We start from the raw sequence: 21,496 nt of genomic DNA on the forward strand, positions 1-21,496 counted from the left end.
TTAACATAAGCTTTACTATTCCGAGTGCAGTCTAGAGAATACTACTGTGCATCAAGATGAATATGTATGTATATGTTCCTCCTGGGATATATTTACTAGCTTACAGCCTTTATGCCAAACATAATCCAGAAGCTAGTACTAAGCATCAAATCTAAGCATACATTTAAGTAAATACCATATCCTGAGTTAGAAAGGACCCAAAAAGATAATCGAATCTAAGTTTTGGAGCTGCACAGGACATCCGCATGAATCACACCATGTTAACATACTATCTACTCTATATTGCACAGTAGGGGATGTATACAACATATTACATACTATAGATACTGCACATCACGTACTAGGCGGGATATATTATTACATCGTATGCAACAGCTAAGTTAGTACGTATCTTTTAATTTGCAGGAAGTTTAGACGTGTGAGTTACGACCCCAGCACCCCCGCAGAGAGCCCACACACTAATCCATGTCCCGGCCCCTGCCGTCGCCGGGTCCCCTCACCCCGACCCCCCCGGCCCGGCCGCTCACCCTCGGGGCGGGCGAAGCAGACGAGGATGTGCCCAGTCCCGATCCCGGTGCCGGCCCGCAGCTCGCACTCGCCGCCGCCCGAGCGCTTCTGGCTCTGGAAGTAGCAGAGCAGCTTCTTCCTGAGCGCAGGCGGCGGCTCGGCGGGGCCCCAGTCCCCTCGCACCAGCAGCGGGAAGGCGCACGGGCGCTGCCCCTCCATGGCTGCCCCGACGGCTCCTCTCCCCGCTACGTTATCGCTTTCGATTCCCCTGCACCAGGGGCGCGGCTTTTCCCGGCAGGCACGGGGCTGTTGTGTCTGCCGCCTATCGCCACACACCTACCCCAGGCCGCCTCCTCGGGCCTTCCGGGCACAGCTTCACACCTGCGCCCTTACGCTCCTCTCCCCCGAGGACATCCAAAGCACATCCATCACCTCCTCAAATGCCCTGGCTGCTCCTGTGCCGGGGGCTGGCAGCCCGTCTCGCTGTTGTCCCAAGAGAGGTTCTTCCACCCTGTGCGCAAGAGGCCAATCCACACACACAGTCGGGGCATTTGATTCATCCACAGTTCTGCACAGAAAGGGGGGCTGGGTGGCAAATCCACAAAGCCAGCACGGCGACTGCCATAACTTTTTCACTCTTTGTACATTTTAGCGAAAAAGAAGGCATTAGTGTTCATTGGCTACATGTAACTTAGTTCTCTTATTAATTAGTATTCTATCTTTCAACACACTTGCTGAGTTGTCTTTGTTAGTTTCTTCCTTATCTTGGGGTTTTTGCCGAATGTCCTTGTGGCCTGTAAATTCTGCATTCTTTGTGTCTGCTATCAGTGGTAAATCCTTCTTCCCAAGCTTTGTTAACCTCCCCCTAAGTCTCAAATCACAGAAACATGCTGAGCCCTAAATCTTAACAAGGCAATTCTACTAACAAGTAATTTGTCTAACACCTGGACATCGGTTAGAGCTTACTTGCTAGCTGCTGTTTCTGAATCTGCTATTCATGGATGAAATCTCCTTTCTTGTTGATTGCACTTGAACGTGTACAAAGATCAAACATGGTTCCTTAAGAAAATTTTTGCATATTCCACGTTTTGCATCATTGCTGCCAGAGGAACAAGATTGAAGTGGAACAAGTTGTGTCAGGGGAGATTTAGGTTTGATATTAGGAAAAAGTTCTTCAGTCAGAGGGTGGCTGTGCACAGGCTCCCCAAGGAAGTGGTCACAGCACCAAGCCTGACAGCATTCAGGAAGCATCTGGACAATGCTCTCAAGCACATGGTGTGACGCTGAGGGATGTCCTATGCAGGGTCAGGAACTGGACTTGATGATCCTTGTGGGTCCCTTCCAATTCAGCCTATTCAATGATTCTTGGTCCCCTTGTATGCTCCTAGCTCTGGCCTTTGCTTGTTAGAATAAACCCATTTGGAAAGCAACATCTCACTCACAGCCTGCACATAGCCCAGGGCTACAGATTTCTGCTCCATGCTTGATGCCCTTGGCACCTCTAATGCAAGCACTGGTGAAAAAACACCTTGGTGTCCTCTGCAGCTTCTTGTGGTGCTGGGGAGGCTGAGACCTGATGCAGTACTGGCTCTGGGGGAGAATGGTCAGACTGGTACCAGTGGTCCATCAGCTGCAGTGAAGCACCTGGAGCCATCTCCTCTGGCTTCTGGCACGCTGATAAACCACTGGCCACAGGTATTTGTTATGGGGATTTAATAAGTTTATTCATTGTACAAGTGAAACTTAAGACTTTTGTCCCCCATACCAATATCTTGATTTCCAGCTCTGGGTTAAATTGATTTCAACGCACTTGATTTCAGCGATTTTCAGTGGTTAGAAAACTGAGACAGTAAAAAGCAAAAAAGCCCAAAGGGAGCATTCCAGTGCTGTCACAGAGGCAGTGATGGGATGGGTGCAAATGCATAGCCTGAGGTTTATGGCTCTATTGAGATACTTGACTTGCAGATTCATGTTATTTCACACCACCCTCCCTAGAGAAGGTGTCCCTTGGCCACAGTTACCCTGCAGTAGTTATTGCTCTCATGGACACACCAACCCACAGTAAAACTTCAACAGTAACCTAACTCTGTAAAGAAAGCATTGGAAGATTTTTTTTCTCAATCATACAACCAACCAAGTCAAACCCAATACATTCAGAGGAGCCAAGGGCTCTTTAAAGTTGGAGGTGCTGCAAAGCAGCAGGATTACTGTATTAAAACCAAGTAAATTCGTATCTGTAATGTCAAGTCCAGTGAAGTTCACTGGTTGAAAGCCAATGCTAAATGTCTGAAGAGGTTTAGACAAACACAAGCCATTAAGTACAACTGGTTCATTTATTGAAAACTGCTCTAACATAATACAATATGAGATTGTAATTTACAGAGTGTAAGAAGGCATCAGAAATGCAACACTGAATAGTCCATGGCTGCATTATCACTGCATTATCATCATCATTCATATTCCCCACCAGCACTTAGGAAGGTCCTAAGGCTGTATGGGAAAGCTGATACAGTACAAAGGCCCATGATGTAATCTGAAAGGTTTGCAGTAAAATATTGTGCTCAAGTGTTAATATGCTCAGCTGCTCCAAGTATAAACAAGCTTCAGGGGGATCAGAAATTGCCTGAGATTGCTTGAATGGAAACAGAAATGAATTTGATGCAACCCTTTATTGTTTTTGTTGTGTGTTTTTTACAGGTGTTTCCATCCTACATAAAGACTGAAAGACATGCAGTTGTGGCTGCAATCAAAATACTTATCTAGTGAAAGTGATAAGGTATTCTGGATAAGCTTGAATGTCATTAAAAATTATGAACATGGATGGCTGGCTCACGTTATCAGTTGAACTGTCATACAGATCTACGGAGTTGCCAGCATTTTTTGCTGCTGGAGTAATTGCTCCTCTTATCCCCTGAGAATATTCTCCAACAAGGACTCGAGCCAAGTACATGTACTTCCTCCCATTCACATCTGGTTTAGAGTAGGTGTCGTGGGCAGAATAGCTGGCATTAACAGCAAAGTATGTTCCATTTCCAAAATTTGCAGCTGTAGTCAGAAAAAAAAAAACGTTTGTGAGTGTTTCAGTAGCAGCAATTCTTTATCTGCCATGTTCAGAGCCTGTGAATCTCTGGACAACTCTGCTTTTTATTTGCCATAGGGAGACACAACAAAATAAGTAATTTTGCATACAAGGCAGGATTATACAGATGGCATGGAAAGTCAGTCCTAGCCCTATTCAGGAAAACAAGAGTTGTTTTGAAAGTTACATTACCGTGCATTCCAGCATAGCTCCGGTTAAATCCATGTTTGTTAATTAAGGTTAATGACTCCTTACTCGTCCCATGGAACAGCTTCTTCTCATTCTTTCTGCTGCCATTTTTTTTATCCATCTCACACTTTTTTATTTGGTAGGCCTTCCAAAAATATGGGTTCTGTACCCTTTCAATCTGTGAAGTTTGATAGCAAGACAGAAAGAAAGAAAGTGGGTAGGTTGCTGTGATGAAAAAAGTTAGCCTATCAATTATTCAACCTGCTTCCAAGATTCCTCTCCTAGCTCCAATGCACATATACCAGATGATTCCAAACTCTGGCATGGCAGATAGCAGAACCCAGCCCAAACCATGAGACAAACACTCCCTGGGAAACAATACAGGAGGCATTTGCAGGTTTCCAGGCCATAGATGCCTGCTGGGCCTGCACAGCACAAGTGCCTTATGTGGGCAAAAGATATGTTCTGCTACAGCAAAAACCATTCCAAAGAAGGGCACTCTCCCCTGGAGCTGAAGAAGTGACTACTTAAGAGCTGCTCCAAATACCTCAACTGCAACATTAAACTGATTAGTGACAGCCAAAAAGAGTTGTCCAACTTCAGAAATCTCAGGGGAATTATTTTTCTGGTTTTATTAGTAACCATCATCACTTGCCATCAAGGTGTTTATGCTCAGAAATGATGACTTGCTTTTACCTTTTCAATTTTGAATGACTGACAGGTCCGCAGAAACCTTTCCTGCACGTCTTTATACTCTTTTGAGTTTGGTTTTAGTTCCACTATTTTGGGTTGCTCATTTTCCATAGGGTCCCACGTAGGAGGGAGCATCGTTGACTTTTGATCTGCAAAAGAAACATGATCAATCATATTCACCCAGATCCCCTGCTTAAAATGAAATATGCCCTGCTATAAATCCTTCTGGAAGTCCATACATCTTGCTTATGGATGAGTCAGAAAGAGGTATCTCCTTGAAAAGGACCAGTAGTAAATGGAAGAGGGTATGTCTCAAGAACAGAAGTGAGCCGAGAGCCAGAATGACAACTGCTACAAGAAAATTATTGCTAGTAAGCCTGTTAAGAACATCAGAACACATTACTCTCCTTTCAAAATATTTTAAATAGCTGCAAGGTTCTTTTATTTCCCAATTTGGTTCCTTTCTACATTCTCCAGAAAAGCACCTGCACAAAGCTCCTAACAGTATTTTAAATATTCTCATCATTCCCTTCTCCTAACTGGATACAACCCAGGTTTTCACATAGGAACATCAGTCTGTCAAGATGCTTTTACTTACCTTCAGATTTGTCAACACGTATAATGGATATCTCTGTTCCTTGGGCATCCACAGCAGTCTTACGTTCCATATCCACTGTGTATGTTTGCTCACCAATGGTGACTTCAATAATTTTCTGCTTTCTCATGTAAGCATTTTCCAACTCCACATTTGTGAGACTGTTGAAGGGCACATAAGAACCCTTTGCAAAATATTTCCATTCGATTAAATTTTGTAGAAGTTTTGCCTGGATCTCTTTCTCTTTAGCAGCTTTTACCCTGAGGATCATTTTATGAACAGCTAAAGAAGCCATGCAGACATCTTTTGTAACCCCTGAAATTTCAATAGAGGTACCCTTCAAATGAAGAACAATTTTTAATCTCTCTTCTAGGTCATCCAGTTCTTCACTCTCTTCTTCACCGAAATGAGAGATAGACTCATCTACAATTTCTGTTTGAGATTGTTCTTTTGAAATTGCACCTCTCAGCCACTTTTCAGCTTCTTCCACTTCTTTTTTATTTTCACCACAAATCTGTACAACAGCCAGGTCAATTTTCTTTTCCAGAACCACTTTGGCTTTTTTCTTTGGGGGACGTTTCTCAGAGCTCCAGAGTGCTACATTGAAATACATAAAGATTGTAATCAATATTAATCTTTATTAGCTGGTGCTAAATGGATTGAACTATAAACTGCACTTAGGTGACATCTACTTACATTTAGTCATGTGAAATGCCTTGGAAATCAACGATTTGAATACTGTTGCAGCAGACTTTTCTCTTTTCTGCATGCTTGCATGGAACACACTCATCAGATGTGGCTGAAAGATGACAACTTTAATACTTTTCACAGACGAAGCAGAATTCCATTTTGCAAAGTCAGTTACTGCATCTATCATGTTGTCAGCTACCTCAGCTGGATTGCGGCCTGCCTCTCCTGAAAAAAGTAGCAGATATTTTGCTCTAAAAAGTGTTAATAACTGTCACAAATTATTAAAATATCTTTAAAAGAACAGCTATGAACATGCACAATCACCTGGATCATAAACAGTTCAAGAATAACGTCAGGCTGGCAATTAGGAAAGGTTTCTATTTATCAGGCAAAGAAAGTTGGGGGAAAATGGAAGGGAAAAATGGAAGTTTCCTTTTGTTAGCATGGCAACCAATCAGGTTATGATGGAGATAATATGTCTTGGGTAACTAATAGGCCACAGGCCTGCTGCTCAGTGGCCCAAGTAGTCCATTCCTTGCTCAAAATGCAAGCCTAGTTTTATTCATGCAAGAGGTTCCCACATGCATAGGGTGCATTTCTGGATTCTCCCACTCCAGGGATTTCTACCAAACTAACTGAAAATAACAAGAGAAGAAAAAGGGACAATCTGGGCTTTCTGACAGGTTCATGTTCCATCCTTATCAACCCTACTTGTGCAGCTGCTGGCCAGAGATGCATCATCAACTAATTTCAGCAACAGAGAACTAGGTCCCTGGCTATTCTCTGATGAGCTGCTCACACATACGAGGCTGCAGGTTCTTCAGGAAGCACAGACTTACCTTTGAATCCCTGTCAGCAATGAAGTGCTGGCTTTAGAACACTCTTGCTCGTTATGTACTGGAGCACTGCAAGGAGTGAAGCTTTCTAGCTTTCATAAGCCTCTAATAACATTTTTAAAGACTGCAGTTTCCAAATGTATTTTCACCAAATAACAACCTCTCCAGATAAATCATATTTATCACTTGAGCCCTGAGATCAGCAGAATCACATGCACTGAACCCTTTTCAGAAAAGGGAGACACAGACCTGTTCCAATTGCTGGGAAGGCAACAGAGGTATACTGCTGTAGTTCACACTCCTGGAGCACCTGGGAGACCAGCAACTTGATATCATTTTGGGCAACAAAATGAATGATTTTTTTGCATGGCAGGTTTCCTGCCTGGGTGATGATATAGTTCTTGTTAGTTTGCTGGGCTGAAACATAAGTAGAAGAAAATAATCAACAATTATCCCCAACACAGATATGTACTAGTCCTCATTAGAAAAAATAAATAGTGACAAATATACCCCAGGATAAGCTTCGTGTCTCCTTCCATAAAGTGAGCAACCCCTCTCTCAATTTTCACTTTCAAGGCACAAGAACTCAATTTATGTTTGGAAAATATTTGCCTTGTTTGGCAAATAAATAAATTTAGTGTGTGCCTTTAGTTGCCAGGTTTGCTCTATAAACTTGGAGAACTTCATGCAGACTATCACTCTGTCTTCACACACACACACACGTGTGCCATCCACCCCCAGGCCACCTAACCCAAAATACCTTCTTGGCCTATGCAAGAGAAGCCTGTTTACCTCTCATCTCTTCCATGTAATTCTTTTCCTTTGGTTGGTCTTCCAAGCTGACCTCCACACCTGCATATTTCCCCCTTCCCTTATTTTCTGGGGTTTTAAATCACATACTCATCCATCTTTGCTCCTCTTTCATTATAGTTGTTGTCCACTAGCTGAATTTGGCCTACAAATAAAAGCCTCTTCTGAGGCAGGAACCCAGCTTCACGCTACTGAAGTAGTCACCCACAGGATGTGGCAGTGAGTTACTAGTTAGGCCAACAGCACACATCTCACCAAGAAATAACAAAAGGAGTTGCAGCTACACAGTTGTTTCCAGTGAGAGATGGCTTCTCTATTAACATTTTTGCCAACATCACCCCTTGCTCATGGCTCTGTTCAATGTTGACTCTGTTTTTATCACAGAAATCTTGATTGGAATAAGAGGATGCAATAACTAAGAGATTTAGATCTTCATGTATTCTTAGAAGCAGTCTCCTCTTGAAGATTTTACTTTTCCTTCCCTCATTAGATGTTTTCCATGTATCACATTAACTGATTGAAAACTAGTTGCTGTAACACAGTGCATAATACAGATGGAACTTCAGTAGTCAGTACTGAGAAAGTATTCCAAGAGATTCCCTGCCACGCATTAACACCTTTGGAAAGGTCAGAAATGTTGTACCATACCTAGTACACCACATTCATCTTCAACTGCTTTTCCAGCACCATTCAGAATTGCTCTGGAGACGCCTTAAATGAGAAGAGGCACATGAATCCACTGTTAACTGCTGTTAAAATCCTATCTGAGGCAGAATTGTATGCCTCATCACATCTAAAATATCTCAATTCTGATAACATTACAGATTATTAATGAACAACACTGTAGCCAAAATTTTAGCCTTATATGCTTCTCAATTCAAATTGATGTTGAAAATACCTAGCAAGTTTCACTAAGGTCAAAACCTCATTGAGGTTTGTCTTCTCCTTTAGTCTGACAGGTGTTCTATAAAAAGATTATATATATTAAAAAAATTATTAGTTTCCCTTTCTTCAAGACAGTCTTAAACATGCCATCCTGTAACACAGATTAACAAGAGATAAATAAAGTTTCAGATGCTTCCTAATTGAACTTTTGTACCCTAAGAAGCAAAACAGAAACTACATTGTGAAACAAAAAAAAAAAAAGGTTTCAAGTATTGAAGAAAGTACTTCCTCCTCTTCTTTCCCAGCCCTTCCAAGCACACACACTTTTTTCACACATAATATCAACTGAAATACCTATTTTGAGGTTGAAGGTTTGGTTTGTTATGTTTACAATGACATCTGCCTCCTCCTTGGTAATATCACCTTCTGCCACCTGGAACACGATGGAGCCGATTGTCACTTCAAGCACATTATGTGCTGAGGTTGAAGAGATGGCAGAAAAATCTGCAAGGAAAGAAACACAGACCCTGAGCAGAAGGGAGTGATGATGTAAAAGATAAGGGACCTTTTCATGGGTACAATGCCTACAGAGACCACAGTTTGGCTACACACTCAGCCTGTAAAAAGGATTGCCTGCCATGCTAACTGAAAATCATTCCTTCTCACAGAGTCTGTACTCAACCTGCACTCATTCTCATCATTTCTGTTCATGGTAGGATGGCAGGGAAAATGTGTTTTGCTGCACACCTGGTATGCAGACACTACTTAGAGACATTTTTTACTGTTGTAAAACTCTAATGTAAGAGAAAGCAAACTTTCCAAGTCTCACTCCCTTGCTCCTGTATCTCATAGTTTCCAGGCAGGTTCTCTACTGCTTGAAAAGGTGGAACTTTTTACCCATGTGTTACTTGTAAAATCATAATTAAGTTTTCAACATGTAACTCACTTTTTTACAGGCTGCAGCTCCATTAAGATGGATAACACCAAAGATATTTCTGTTTGGTTTTGCTATTCATCTGAACATGTAAAAGACTTAAGAGTATTTCAAAGAGGCCACTTTAACACACATAATCAGGAACTCACTTGCCTTCCCAGGGCAGAGGAAGACACTGACTTGTTCACAGTTTAATCTACTGCTGCAGCAATAAAGAAGAAGCCCTGCTTACACCTTTGACACCTTATAGCTTCTGCTGTTCTAATTCGTAGGGGCACTATCCAGATAAGGAATCACAGATACACTTTTTTTCTCAGCATCTCTAACACTAGTTCAGACATAACAGACACTCAGCCTGAAAATACTACCTTTACAGCAGCCACTCAATTTTGGGAATGCTCACCAAACAAGTACTTAAAACATCCATAATAAATGCATTCCCTGGAATACTTTAAAATTTTTTTTAAAAATCAGTAGGCACACAGCTTCTGTGAAACAAGCTTACCTGTGCTTTGGCTAGCCTCATTTGGAGAAAGCTGCTGCACTTTAACAGCTGCAGACCTCTTTTCAAGTTCATCTGAAAATTCCTAGAGAAGGAAATGACAATCAACCCCTGTAGAAGTCTTTACACAGTAGAAATAAAGGTTTGAAAAGCTAAAAAGCATTTAGAAAGAGCTGAACACAAATTACTTTACGCCATCTGCCCCAATGCTGATGGCCAGTCCTGACACGTTGTTCTCACAGAGCAAGGCTATTCAGTGTGAGCAACACACAGAACTGCAAATAACTGAGCCAAAGCTCTAGTTACCATTCCACAGGGATACAGCAGCAGAAGGCATCCTTATACTGAGTGAGTAGTTTACACTAACTCAGCTCTTACAGGTAATGCCACCATTCTCTATGCACAACAGCTCCGGCTTTGAGGCAGTAGCCTTCAAGTTTAGCCTTTCAAAATGTATTAGCTCTTGCACAAAGTACAGAAGGCAACAAATACAGAAACACTTATCTGGACATCAATTCACAGTGTGACTGCTCTTTTTGGGTGTGAAATGAGTAACGTGAGCATGGATATAAATTTATGCTAATGTAACACTGAAGAAAGGGGGATGCAGAATACTGATGTTTCTACTGCAGAAGTTTACCAGCACAGCAATCCTAGCACAATTTTATTCCTCCTAAAAAGACACCAGCATTCCATTAAAAGCACACCTTTTTTCCAAGGATACAGGCACTGATGCAGGAGTTACAGCAAACTTGTCTGATCTACAGACTGAAGAATTAAGTGAGTTCATGAGATAAAGAGTAATTACACTTTCGTCTGTATTATTCCCAGGGAACAGAAAAGGACAGGAAGGGAGCAGGACTGTACTGGATAGGTGGGAGGTAGAATCAAAAAGAGAACTGTCAGTATAGACGAGAGACTGTCAGCAAACCTTTTCTTTAGGATAAGAACAAGCACCTTGTGGATTCTTTGAAGATCATCATCTAGCCAAGTATCATGAGAGAGACCCAAATAAACCAGCATATAATAGAGAGAGGAAACCACAGTAACTCACCTGAATATTAGCCGTGTCTTTTGGATGCAACAGAAAGTGAACTTCTTCAAGAGAATTTACTCTATTTTTACTACTGAATTCAAATACTTTGTCAAACAATAATTTAGCAACAACAGATCTTGGGAATTCTAATTTCCCTGTCCCAATTGCTGGGAAAGTAATTGATTTCAAAGACAGTTCTTCAGCAATCTCCAGGCATTTCGTGATTATGTCACCCAAGACCTGTAAAGCACAATTATTTTTTCAGTTACTGGAGGTAATTTTTTTCCCGATATGTGCAATGTAACACTTTCCCTTTTAGCTGTCTCTTGGTATTAAAATACAATTAATTCCATACACATGGAATTCACAAGGAATTTATTGGCCAACAAGGAATCAGCTCCACAGTTAAAAAGAACGAGTCAAACTCTCTCAATCTTCTATGACACTGTCCCCCATTTCAAAGGAAAAGTGGCATTAAACACACTATAAATCCCAGACAAAGTCAGGCAAATAAAAACCCTTATACCTTTGAAGGTGTGTCTTTCTGGGACCACATAGGTACGACAGCATGAAGCACAACACTGCAAGCTAGATTGTAACCTTTTGTTTTCAACACAGATCCTTCATCAGGTGTTCTTCCTCCGCCTTCTTTTTTCAAGCCTGTCTGAAGCATTGGCCCTGCCTTGCTTAGCAAAGCTCTACCAAGTGGCCCTTTATCAAGCTGGAGATCTTTGCCAACACTGACGACAACAATGGATGTCTGAAAAACACACAAGCAAAAACTCTAGCTTGTAAGTATCAAATTTAAATTTTGCATTGGATAATCAAATACAGCCTGCCTGATGGTTTAAAAGGTAAATTTTTGGGACAGCAACCAGAGACAACAAAGTTTTGGAATAAACCAGAAATTATGCTCAATTCTAATATCATAAGCCTGCCCAAAGAAACACAAAACTGAGTTAACAATGAAATTTATTTCAGCCCAATGGGAGAAATGTAACAATTCTGCATTCCTGGTTTATGCATTCTACCTCCATTTGAAAAACATTTATGCACGTTTGTTCTCAAAGAGAGGCTTGCAGACCAAAATCTGAGTTCACTGAGGTAGGCAGGGCCTCCATGCATGGCTGGTTTAGGGGGACAAGAAGACGTTAAAGACAAACAAGACTGGGGGTAATCTAAGGAGAAAGAAGTGAGAAAAGCAGTAACTTAGGAATGAGAGAAATACAAAGGGCACTGAACATTGTGTCAAGCCCTATATTTAGCTCCTCAGGAAGGGCCCCTATACACATAACATATATTCTGCCCTGGCCAACTGGAGGAGCTGCATGCACAAGCTGTGGGAGGCATCCACTCCTCAGAGATTTTGCAGGCCAATATGGGAAGGGTCCTGGATAGAGTTGCTTCCAGTATTGGCAATTGCACTAAAGTATCTATCAGCCAGCTAAGAGAAATTCAGTGCAGGAGGCAACTGGAAGTCAATTAGTGCCACTGGTTCTCCACAGGAAGTGCAGTACCAGCTGCATGTTTCACGCCAGTGTTCACCAGTGACATAACAAAGACCAATATCCCACGCATGCAGGGAGAACATGCCTGGCTGTGGGCCTGGCCTCAGATGTTTGTGTCAGTGCTACCTTGAGAGCACCTGGAAGCACCAGCTACTCTCCCACAGCAAGGCACTTGCTTTAACCAACATTGAGCACCCTCTTTTGCTTTTGCACTAGTACCACCCTCCCAGAATCAAGATTTCTGAAAAGATCAAGGCTGCCTGAAGATGGTTCCTGCCCAGCAAAGAAGGGTCAGGAGGGTTTGGAGCCCAGAACAATTCCTGCTGACCGCCATCGCTTCTGCTAAACTGTTATGTACCACGTACCACAGGGATCTCTGGAAATATTCAAAAGCTATCTGGACACACAACCCGCTCACTAGGGAACCCTACTTGTACAGGGCGGTTGGACTAGATGACCTCCAACCTTAACCTGCCTGTGACTCTGTAATCTGCATGCCTCTACATCAGTAGATGACAAAATGCAGTGATGCATAGCCATCTGTACCCCCCATGTAAGACAGTAATAGCAATTCTTGCTACCAGCAGTGATAGCCGATTTCAGTAACATGTAAACATGTAACATTGCCAGTTACAGACTATGGTCTACAGCTGGTTGTTTATTGGTTTTGTGTTTGTTAGTTTTAAAAAAAAGACACTAAAGAACCCACTTGGAATTTCAATAGATGATAATTTAGAACACTTACTGTAGCATCTTCAACACTTCCTGTTTGCACCACAATGTTAAGGCCTTCCTCAGTTGTTATGAATGGGAAGTTCTTGATATACTGAGAAATTTTCCTCTGCTTAGGTTGAGGAGCTGTACTGGCCTGATGCAGTGACATGTGGGAAGGTGAAAAATCTGGGAACACTTTTCTAAATGCCTTGCTGAAAGCCTGAATGTTATCCTGTGCAAAAGCCACAAGATGAACCTCCTTCAAGCTGCAGGTGCCCCTGGATTCTTCCAAGGTCTCCTTGACGGAGGATACAATTGAATAAGTACACAGTTCCAGCGGGAAGCCAAAGATCCCTCCGCTTATAGCAGGCAGAGCTATGGAACGATGATTGTATATTTCAGCTAGTTGTAGACATTTTTTCACTGTCTTTTTTAACAACCACGTGCACTTTTGTGATTCCTCATTGCTCCACCTGGGCCCAACAGCGTGAATGACGTTCTTGCAGGGCAGTTTCCCGGCGCCCGTGATCACTGCGCAGCCGGGCTGCAAATTCCCGTGCTTCCTCACCAGCTCATCGCACTCCTCCTGCAGTGCTGGGCCAGCCACTCTTGACAGCGCATCAGCAAGGCCACCGATGTGTTTTAGGTTTTCATTAGATGCATTCACCACAACATCAACAGGGTAATTGCACAAGTCAGCTTCATAAAGCGCTATCACAGTCTCATCCATGGTCACCTGCATATAGGGCTTGCCTCTGTTACTGTGTTCTTTCTGTTCTCCCAGCTGCTCTTCCAGTAGGACTAAACACTTGAACACTTGTTTTGCATGTGCAGCCAAAAGGTGTTCTTCCTCTTTTATATATGCCTTAGCTCCTGGTGAGTCAATTACCACACGCTTAAAATGCAGGCCAGACAGAATTCGCTCAACTAAGCTGACTCCCTCCAGCACCATTGTCTTTGGTCCACTCAAGGATATAACCTCACCGTTTTTCTGAGGGCTGAAGTCAACTTTCACACCTTTTTCTTGTAAGACAGCCCAATCACTGGCCTTCTCTTTCTCAAAAAACTTTAGAACTGCAATGGGCTTTCCTCCAATGACCCTTTCCACCTGTGTGTTTTCATCTATAAATTTGGAAAGTTCCTCAAAGGCTTTTGCTACTGCTTGAGTGAAACCAGCAATCATGACCTGACTCTCTGCCTGAGTGACTGTGACAGCTTCATTAGAGCAGTTTTCCTTGGTTAGCATGTACCATTCCTCCTTCTGGAGGACTGACTCATCCTCCAAATCAATGCTTTTGTAATCCAGTTTCTTCTTTATTTCTTCCTCTGCTTTGAGGAGATCCTCAGGAGCACTCCCTTTCAGGATGATATCTCCCATGCCAAGCTCATAAAAGGCACTAATTTGTTTTGACATAAACAGGCTCTGAAACAGCGTTTCATTATCAGTATTCTCTAAAAACTGAAAAATGCAAGGGTGGACATTAATTGTTTTCTTTACCATTTTGTGTACATGATCGAGTATTTCCCCTTTTACTTTATAAACTTCCTCAGGCACTCCAGATAGGTTAATAACCTTCTGCAAATGATCATAAGTTATTTGCAGGCCGGGGAACTCCGTACAGAACTTTTCTTCGAGACCAGTACTCTGTAAAATTCCATATTCCCCTGGATTCACTCTCTTTACTTGCAGTTCAGTTCTTTGCTTTTCTCTTTCAATTTCTCTGGTGGTCTTTTTGATCAGCAGCTTCAGTTCTTGTTCAACCTTCTTCACAACTTCTTTTTCACCGACTAGAACATGTAAATCATCGGAAACGTGTGGGATCATCAGAACTTTATCATGGGGAAAGCTGTTTCTAATGGCTTCCCACACCTCTGTGCTTACTTGACATTGAATTGCTTCGTATTTTGATATGCTGTGAGAAAATGCTGTGGAAACGTTTTCTTTCCATGCCTTGACCAATCGAAATACTGACCTCTTCTGCTCAGAAAAAATAGCTGAAGGATGCAAAGTAACTTTTGGGTCTGCACAGAGGGGTTCAGGCCACATGGGCACACAATTACACTTTGCCATTTCATGATCTATTGCCTCCATTAAGGTACTATTTCCTTGCAAATAATTCCAGATATAGGGATCCAGAGGCAATGTAACTGGATCTGGCTTCTTTATCTGTGGCCCTTCCTTTCCATATAGAGCTGTTTCCAGCGAGGTGTAGTAAGGATAGACAGAGATTGGTGTTTTGTTGAGTGAATGCTTCTTTGCCAGGATATTTGTTACATCTAAAACGAACAAACAACCCCCCAAATTATTAATGTCAGCACTTAAGACCTTACATTTTGTTTTGTTTTTTTTCCATTGTTTGGGGTTTTTTAAACTGTATTTTCTATATAATAATGTTTGTTATTTTTAAGAACATTTTTAGATTAATTTCCTCCCCTTCCCAGATAGAAATAACTCCAAATTTTTGAAGAATTACTTATTTTAAATGCCAGAAAATAAGCTGAAGAGAGACAGTCAAGCACAACAGCATCCACCTCTGGGAGGAGGTGTGCACAGTCTCTGCCTCCACTTCTCTTATAGGCTGTACTTGTAGTGCCCAGCTCCACAGTTGTTTGGGCTATTACTCAGCCGTTCAAACCACAGCTGCTCTGTTTCCCCCCAAAAGACCATCTCTTTCCTTCAACTTCCCTTCATCTTTCCCCTTCACAGCAATGCCTCCAGCTTCTCCCTTGTCCTACACCTTCCACAGTCAGTCATCTTCCTGCCACTGACTGGACAACCCACAGCACTTCCTCTCCAGCCAAAGAGCTGCCCAAGAAACTGTCCTGAGATGAGCCAGACAGCACATGTTGCCATGGGCAGCTGGTGGCCAAGGTGGCAGGTGGGGGGGAAGTCCCCTGTGCCTGTGGGGCTGTGCATTCTCCACAGAACTCAAACTGCAACCTGAACTCTGTAAGGACCAAGGCCTGGGTGAAATAAACTGTTCAGAAAATGAAAGAATTCTATGCCCTATGCCCAGCTGGTCCAAAACTGAAGCTTGCACTCCAGTTAACAAACAAAACAAAACACCATATCTGCCGTTTTACAAAGGCAAAACACCAGATCTGCCGTTTTACAAAGGCAAAGGAGGCATTTCTCTAGAAAATCCACATTTTGGTCTTTAAATGAGAGGTTCTCAAAGAAATAAGGGCTCTGCATTTCTGCATTACCTTTTTGGTCACCAAATGTAATGATAGCTGCATCTTCATCAGGCACCTGTTGAACATCCACCACTTGTGCACCTCCGTACTTCTTATTTTCAAAGTAGACAGTTATATAGTCACTGGGTGTGTTGGGTGGTATATTTTCAGCCCTAACACTTCTTGTTTGCTCAAGGCACCGTGCAGTAATGTGTTGTTTCCTTGCTCTGTGGTTTTGATTAAGCATTTGAACAAATTCCTCTGCATCTACAAAGAGAAAGGAGGAGAAAAAAGAAAAGATAAAACTCGGAGCTTGCTTTTCTACCATGATCTTAGCAGACTATCACTGTGTGCACTGATCAAAGCACTGGACTATAAAATAAGCTCAGAGGTGCCCACAAAGCTATTTCTTTCCACATACTCAGTATCTGTCCCTTAGTATTCCCCTCATTTGTTGACTACAATGACGACAGCCAGAATTTGCCACTAGTTTTCCTACTGACTACCACCAGGTCTCTTTAACCTCAGCAGAAAACAAGATCAGGTTCATATTTGGGTATGGCTTTGTACTAGTACAGCTAGTAAGACACAAGTTAACAGTTCAAATTCTCTCTCTGTTTTATGATAAATACATTCTCATTTTGGCTACTTCCCCCCTGTTATCCTCACAATGAAAGACAGTCAAATCACTTTTCTATCTATCAAGGAAAAACAATTAAGTTTCTTAAAAGATCTACTTATTTCCTGAAGGCTACCCCAAAAATTTAGGACTGGAGCATGATGTGAGAGACAAATCATTTCTAAGGCAGAAAAACCTACATCTTCTCAGAAGGACAGCTTTAGGCAAGGACAGCTTTTACCATCAATCTGTTCTCAGACCAAGTACATCCTTCATTGCTTGTTTTAAGTTATAGTTTGGTTTTAGTCCTACCTGTTGTGTTAACTATCCAAACCAGAGCTAGCTTTCTTTCTGACTTGCATTGGCCTCTACACCTCACAGATAAAGGTTATGGCATTAACTTTAGCAGAGTAAATCCTCCTTTAAAAGGACACAGTATCAGATCAAACCTTAAAAATATGAAAGAAAATACTCCCAGCTTAATCTCACACACATGCATGCAAACATGTAGCTAATAAGAAAGAGCTTCAACTCTGACTCCTCCTTACCAGTATCTCCAGTAAAAGTAACTACAGCAGCACATAACTCAGGTATCATTTCCACACTGAAGTCACCATCATCCTCTGACAAGCCACTGATATTCTCTACCAGCATAATTAACATGCAATCTTTTGTTGTCTCCTTCACATTTTCCAGCACAACTGCGGTGGGAAGCAGGGATCCTTCAGAGTTCTCCACTTGGCACGACTCCCAGGAAGTCTTCACTTGCCATGGTTTCACAACCAGATCAATTTTATTCAAGTGATGCTTTCTTTGCAAAACTTCTTGGGCATCTAGTCCCACAGAAAAACAGAACTGTCACAGCAGAGCAGCATGTTAAATAATAGCAATAGTACATTACTTCTGCTTGGAGCAATACCCACAAAGAGATCCTGCACCAGCAAAGGCCTATTTTTAAAAGGGAGCTTAAGCAGTGTAACACCCATAACATACAATCATACCTTGCTCATCCTGAAAGGTGATGATCACTTGCTGATCCTTTTTGACAAAGGACTCAATGGTCCCCCCACCAGACTTCCTTTTATTTTCAAAGTACATTTCCACAATCTCATCTTCTATTTCCTCCCCGAAGGCAGTGGTTACTACTACAACAGAATTCCTAGAGGTTGCTTTCTCTGCTTCCAGTTTCTCACATGATTCTGAAATAAAAGATCATACCCTAATGCCTTAGGCAAAAGTTAAGAAAAAAACCAAGCTTCTCATCTTCAAAGCTTTCATGCCAATTATTGTTCAGATCACACTTAAGGTCAGGGAAAGAATAGGGTAAGAATCCCAAACAAGTTAAGCTATCACTAGTGGGAATTGTCTATCAACATGTGAGGAGGAAACACTTCAGATCATCACCAGGCAAGGACAGCAGAAGTAAAAGACACAAAAGCTTCTTCACAAACCCACAATGAGGGGAACCAGTGCTCTTCTGCCTGCACATGCTCTCCATTCACAGTTCCAGACATTGCTGTGGGTCACCTGGGGTCTATACCAGCTGGCTGCCACGGCTGCTCAGGTGTACCTGGGGTACACAGCTCCCAATGTTCCAGCACAGGTCGCCCCAGCAAGGCTGGCAGCAGCTGGGAAGGTCTGGGTAGGGACAGCCTTAGCCAGAACAAAGGCCAGCATCCACTGCTGTTCCCTAAGGAACTGACCTACCTGAGGCAGCCAGTGAAGTGCAGGCTCTAAAGGGACTCATAGAAAGGAAAAAATACATTTATTTCTTTTAGCCTGGGATCACAATTCCTACACTACATTACACAAACAACACAAGCCCCGAGGGTGAGAAGGGCACTACTGCAGCAAGAAAGTCCAGAAAACCAAAGGAGCAAGAATATAATGGTCACCACTGGGTGACTCACTCACCTGTCTTCTCCTGCTGAGTACACACCGGAGTTTCCTTATTCTGGCAGATGGGAAGAGACACCTGGGGTTCATTAACTAGAGGTAAATGACAATGATTTCTCAGTTGCTGGGTACTTCAAGAAGAAAACAGACACATTCATGTACACCCAGGAGCTAACAAAGCCTGAATTAAGTTTCATTTGACACTGTCAGAATCACAGACTTTCACAGACTCCTCTTTTTAAACCATATGGTGAATTGGGTTACAGAAACACTCTGAGTTCAAGAAGTCTTGGGCATAATGTTAGCACACAGTCATGCTGCATGAACCACCGTGAGCAGGTCCTGCCATGGACTACAGCACTTTCCTCACACAAAAACAAAAAACCAAAAAAAAAAAAAAAAAAAAAAAAAACAAACCAACAAAAAAATTGAACATGAGAAGTGCTGAGGACATCCGCCCTTGGGAGGGAAGTGTCTTTGAAAACTGTGACCTCTGGAAGAGCCTCTGTCATGATGTGTTTGGCTCAGCATGACTGCTCAACTTCCTCGTTTAGAACAAGAGGAAATGCAGCTACATTAGAAAACAAAAGATAGTGGAAAGATTGACCAAACTACTTTTCCAGCCTGTGCCCTCAGCCCTCACCTGTGCAATCATCCTGCTACGCACAAGCAGGTACTTTGAAAGCAGAGCTCAGCGGTCTTTGTATTAGCCCTGTGTGTATGGATTACTTCTGTGTATACGGATAATCATGTATTGATTAGCTGTGCATTGGCCATGTATGTGTATTGATTAGTCCTATGTGTGTGTATTAGCCAGAAGTGTATTGAGTAGCTGTGCGTGCATTGATTGTGCAGCGTATGTGTGTATTAGCCGTGATACCGCGGTCGGTCTGTGCAGTGCCTGGGAAGTGGCTCGGGGGCAGCACCTTAGGAATTCCATCGTGTTTGGGATTTGGGAAATGAAGGGGGGCGCTGGGGAGGAGAATCAAAGCGCTAGAGCGCCATTCGCACGGCCCGGCCACGCAGGGGTCTCCGCCTCCTTCCCCATCCCCGCTCCTCCGCCCGGGCTCCCCGGGCCAGTGCCCCTCCAGCCCCGGAGCCCCGCCTGTCGCAGCTCTTACCTGGCGCCTCGGCCCCGCCGGCCGCTCCCGCGTCCTGCAAGGGAACGAGAGGAGAGCGGTCACCCGCGGTCCCTGCCCAGCCCGCCCCGCGCCCGCTCACCTGCGGCCGCCTCACCTGCGCGGGGTCGTTGTCCGCGGGCAGCGCGGTGACCTGCAGCGACAGCTGCCCTCCGGGCCCCCACACCAGCTCATGGACCGGCCGGCGCAGCACCCGCTGCCTCACTGCCAACAGAACAGGCACCAGTCAGGGGGATGCGGCCGACCCCGGCCGTCGGAGCCGCGGGCATCGCCATCAGCGCCCCCCGCCCCGGCCCGGCCGCTCACCCTCGGGGCGGGCGAAGCAGACGAGGATGTGCCCAGTCCCGATCCCGGTGCCGGCCCGCAGCTCGCACTCGCCGCCGCCCGAGCGCTTCTGGCTCTGGAAGTAGCAGAGCAGCTTCTTCCTGAGCGCAGGCGGCGGCTCGGCGGGGCCCCAGTCCCCTCGCACCAGCAGCGGGAAGGCGCACGGGCGCTGCCCCTCCATGGCTGCCCCGACGGCTCCTCTCCCCGCCGCTTTCGGTTTCACTTCTTGACGGGCAAACCTGAGGCGCCTGGGGCTCCGCCCAGTGCCGGGAACACGCCTCCTCCTCCGGGCCCATCGGGGCGGCCAGGGGCCCCGGTCCCCGCCGCGCCTTCTCATGGGGGCAGGACACGCCTCTCACCGCCCTCGGAGCGCGCCCGGGCTGCACAGCCTATTGTGCCTACGCAGACTCGCACAAGAACCGGCTGTCACAGTGTTTTTCAGCCCCTGAGCTTATAATGGTTAACCACTGGCTAACACTTGCTCTCCCTGCCTTAGCCTTTGAAATGAAGTCATGATGCAAAGTAAAATTACTATTTTTATCATTCTTCGTCAGAGATGCTTCCACAACCGTAGAAGGTTGCAATGAGTGTTTATTTCAGACCAACTTGTCAGCTAGCTAAGTGCTCAGGACTTTCCCTTGTAAAGCTGTTTTCAGCTATTTGATGCTGTATATTTTACCCTTATGGCCAAATATGGGACACTAAAATAGCCGATACATGAAGTTTTTTCCCCTAACTTCACTGAACATTCATTCAGGAAATGGATAAATAACCAAATGTCATTAAAAATTGACATGCATCATCAGGTATCTACGTGTCATCACTCTGCTGAGTGACCCATGGAGATGCCTTTGTTTCTTGGTGGGCGACTGATTTATCTGTTACTTCCTAATGCACTGTTCTCCCCACAACCAGCCCAGGGTCTCCTCCCCTGCTGTAACCCTCAAAAAATTCCTGACTGTGATTGCAAATTGAGTACATTTAATCCTAAACTGTACAGCTAAGATTAGAAAGTAACAGTCTGTACAGCTGGTCATAGGATAAAGGCTTCAGGAGATTTCTGTAACAATCACCAGGACTCTGCTCCACAATTCAGCCTGCAAACTTTGGCACAGACAAAATGGGAGCCAGTGAGTTAGTTACCCGATGGGGGTCTGACATCAGTGAACTGGCCTGCTGGGACAGAGAGACCAAAAGTGGCTGAGATGATTTGATCGTCACAGCTGTCTTGGTCTGGGACAGAGGCATTTTCCTCTTGGTAGCTGCTTGTGCTGTGGACTCAGTGTGAGAACAATGTTGACAACGCGCTGATGGTTTAGTTGTTGCTGAGGAGCGTTTACCCCAAGCTGAGCACTTTTCAGCT

The 21,496-nt window shown here is 43.8% G+C and overlaps 2 protein-coding genes and 1 long non-coding RNA gene across 6 annotated transcripts in view; 1 reads left to right on the forward strand and 2 right to left on the reverse strand.

Moving 5' to 3' along the window:
- LOC125328385 (protein mono-ADP-ribosyltransferase PARP14-like) overlaps window positions 1–905 on the reverse strand; it is a 19,486-nt gene extending 18,581 nt beyond the window's left edge. For 2 of the 4 annotated variants that reach the window (XM_048308969.1, XM_048308967.1), the window contains exon 1: window positions 528–780. In XM_048308969.1, coding sequence (XP_048164926.1) covers window positions 528–726 — 199 coding nt within the window. In that variant the 5' untranslated portion in view covers window positions 727–780. Of the gene's footprint in view, window positions 1–527; window positions 787–843 lie in introns of those variants that run through there. The other 2 variants (XM_048308972.1, XM_048308970.1) reach the window with 2 other exon arrangements.
- LOC125328392 overlaps window positions 1–3,328 on the forward strand; it is a 4,136-nt gene extending 808 nt beyond the window's left edge. The window contains exons 2-3 of the long non-coding RNA XR_007204690.1: window positions 2,053–2,202; window positions 3,205–3,328. This is a non-coding gene — a long non-coding RNA (uncharacterized LOC125328392). The remainder of the gene's footprint in view (window positions 1–2,052; window positions 2,203–3,204) is intronic.
- Window positions 2,822–20,444, reverse strand: LOC125328383 (protein mono-ADP-ribosyltransferase PARP14-like). The gene is given in 20 exon segments (XM_048308966.1): window positions 2,822–3,552; window positions 3,779–3,953; window positions 4,472–4,617; window positions 5,067–5,660; window positions 5,760–5,978; window positions 6,839–7,006; window positions 8,048–8,110; window positions 8,639–8,788; window positions 9,724–9,805; window positions 10,775–10,996; window positions 11,283–11,516; window positions 13,010–15,255; window positions 16,186–16,422; window positions 17,323–17,607; window positions 17,776–17,973; window positions 18,689–18,763; window positions 19,792–19,825; window positions 19,907–20,013; window positions 20,116–20,320; window positions 20,322–20,444. Coding segments are annotated over 20 exon segments (5,838 nt in total). The 5' UTR covers window positions 20,430–20,444; the 3' UTR covers window positions 2,822–3,262.
- Window positions 20,445–21,496: the final 1,052 nt, after the last annotated feature.

This window comes from Corvus hawaiiensis, chromosome 7 (assembly GCF_020740725.1).
Source record: "Corvus hawaiiensis isolate bCorHaw1 chromosome 7, bCorHaw1.pri.cur, whole genome shotgun sequence".
Classification (NCBI taxonomy): Eukaryota; Metazoa; Chordata; class Aves; order Passeriformes; family Corvidae; genus Corvus; species Corvus hawaiiensis.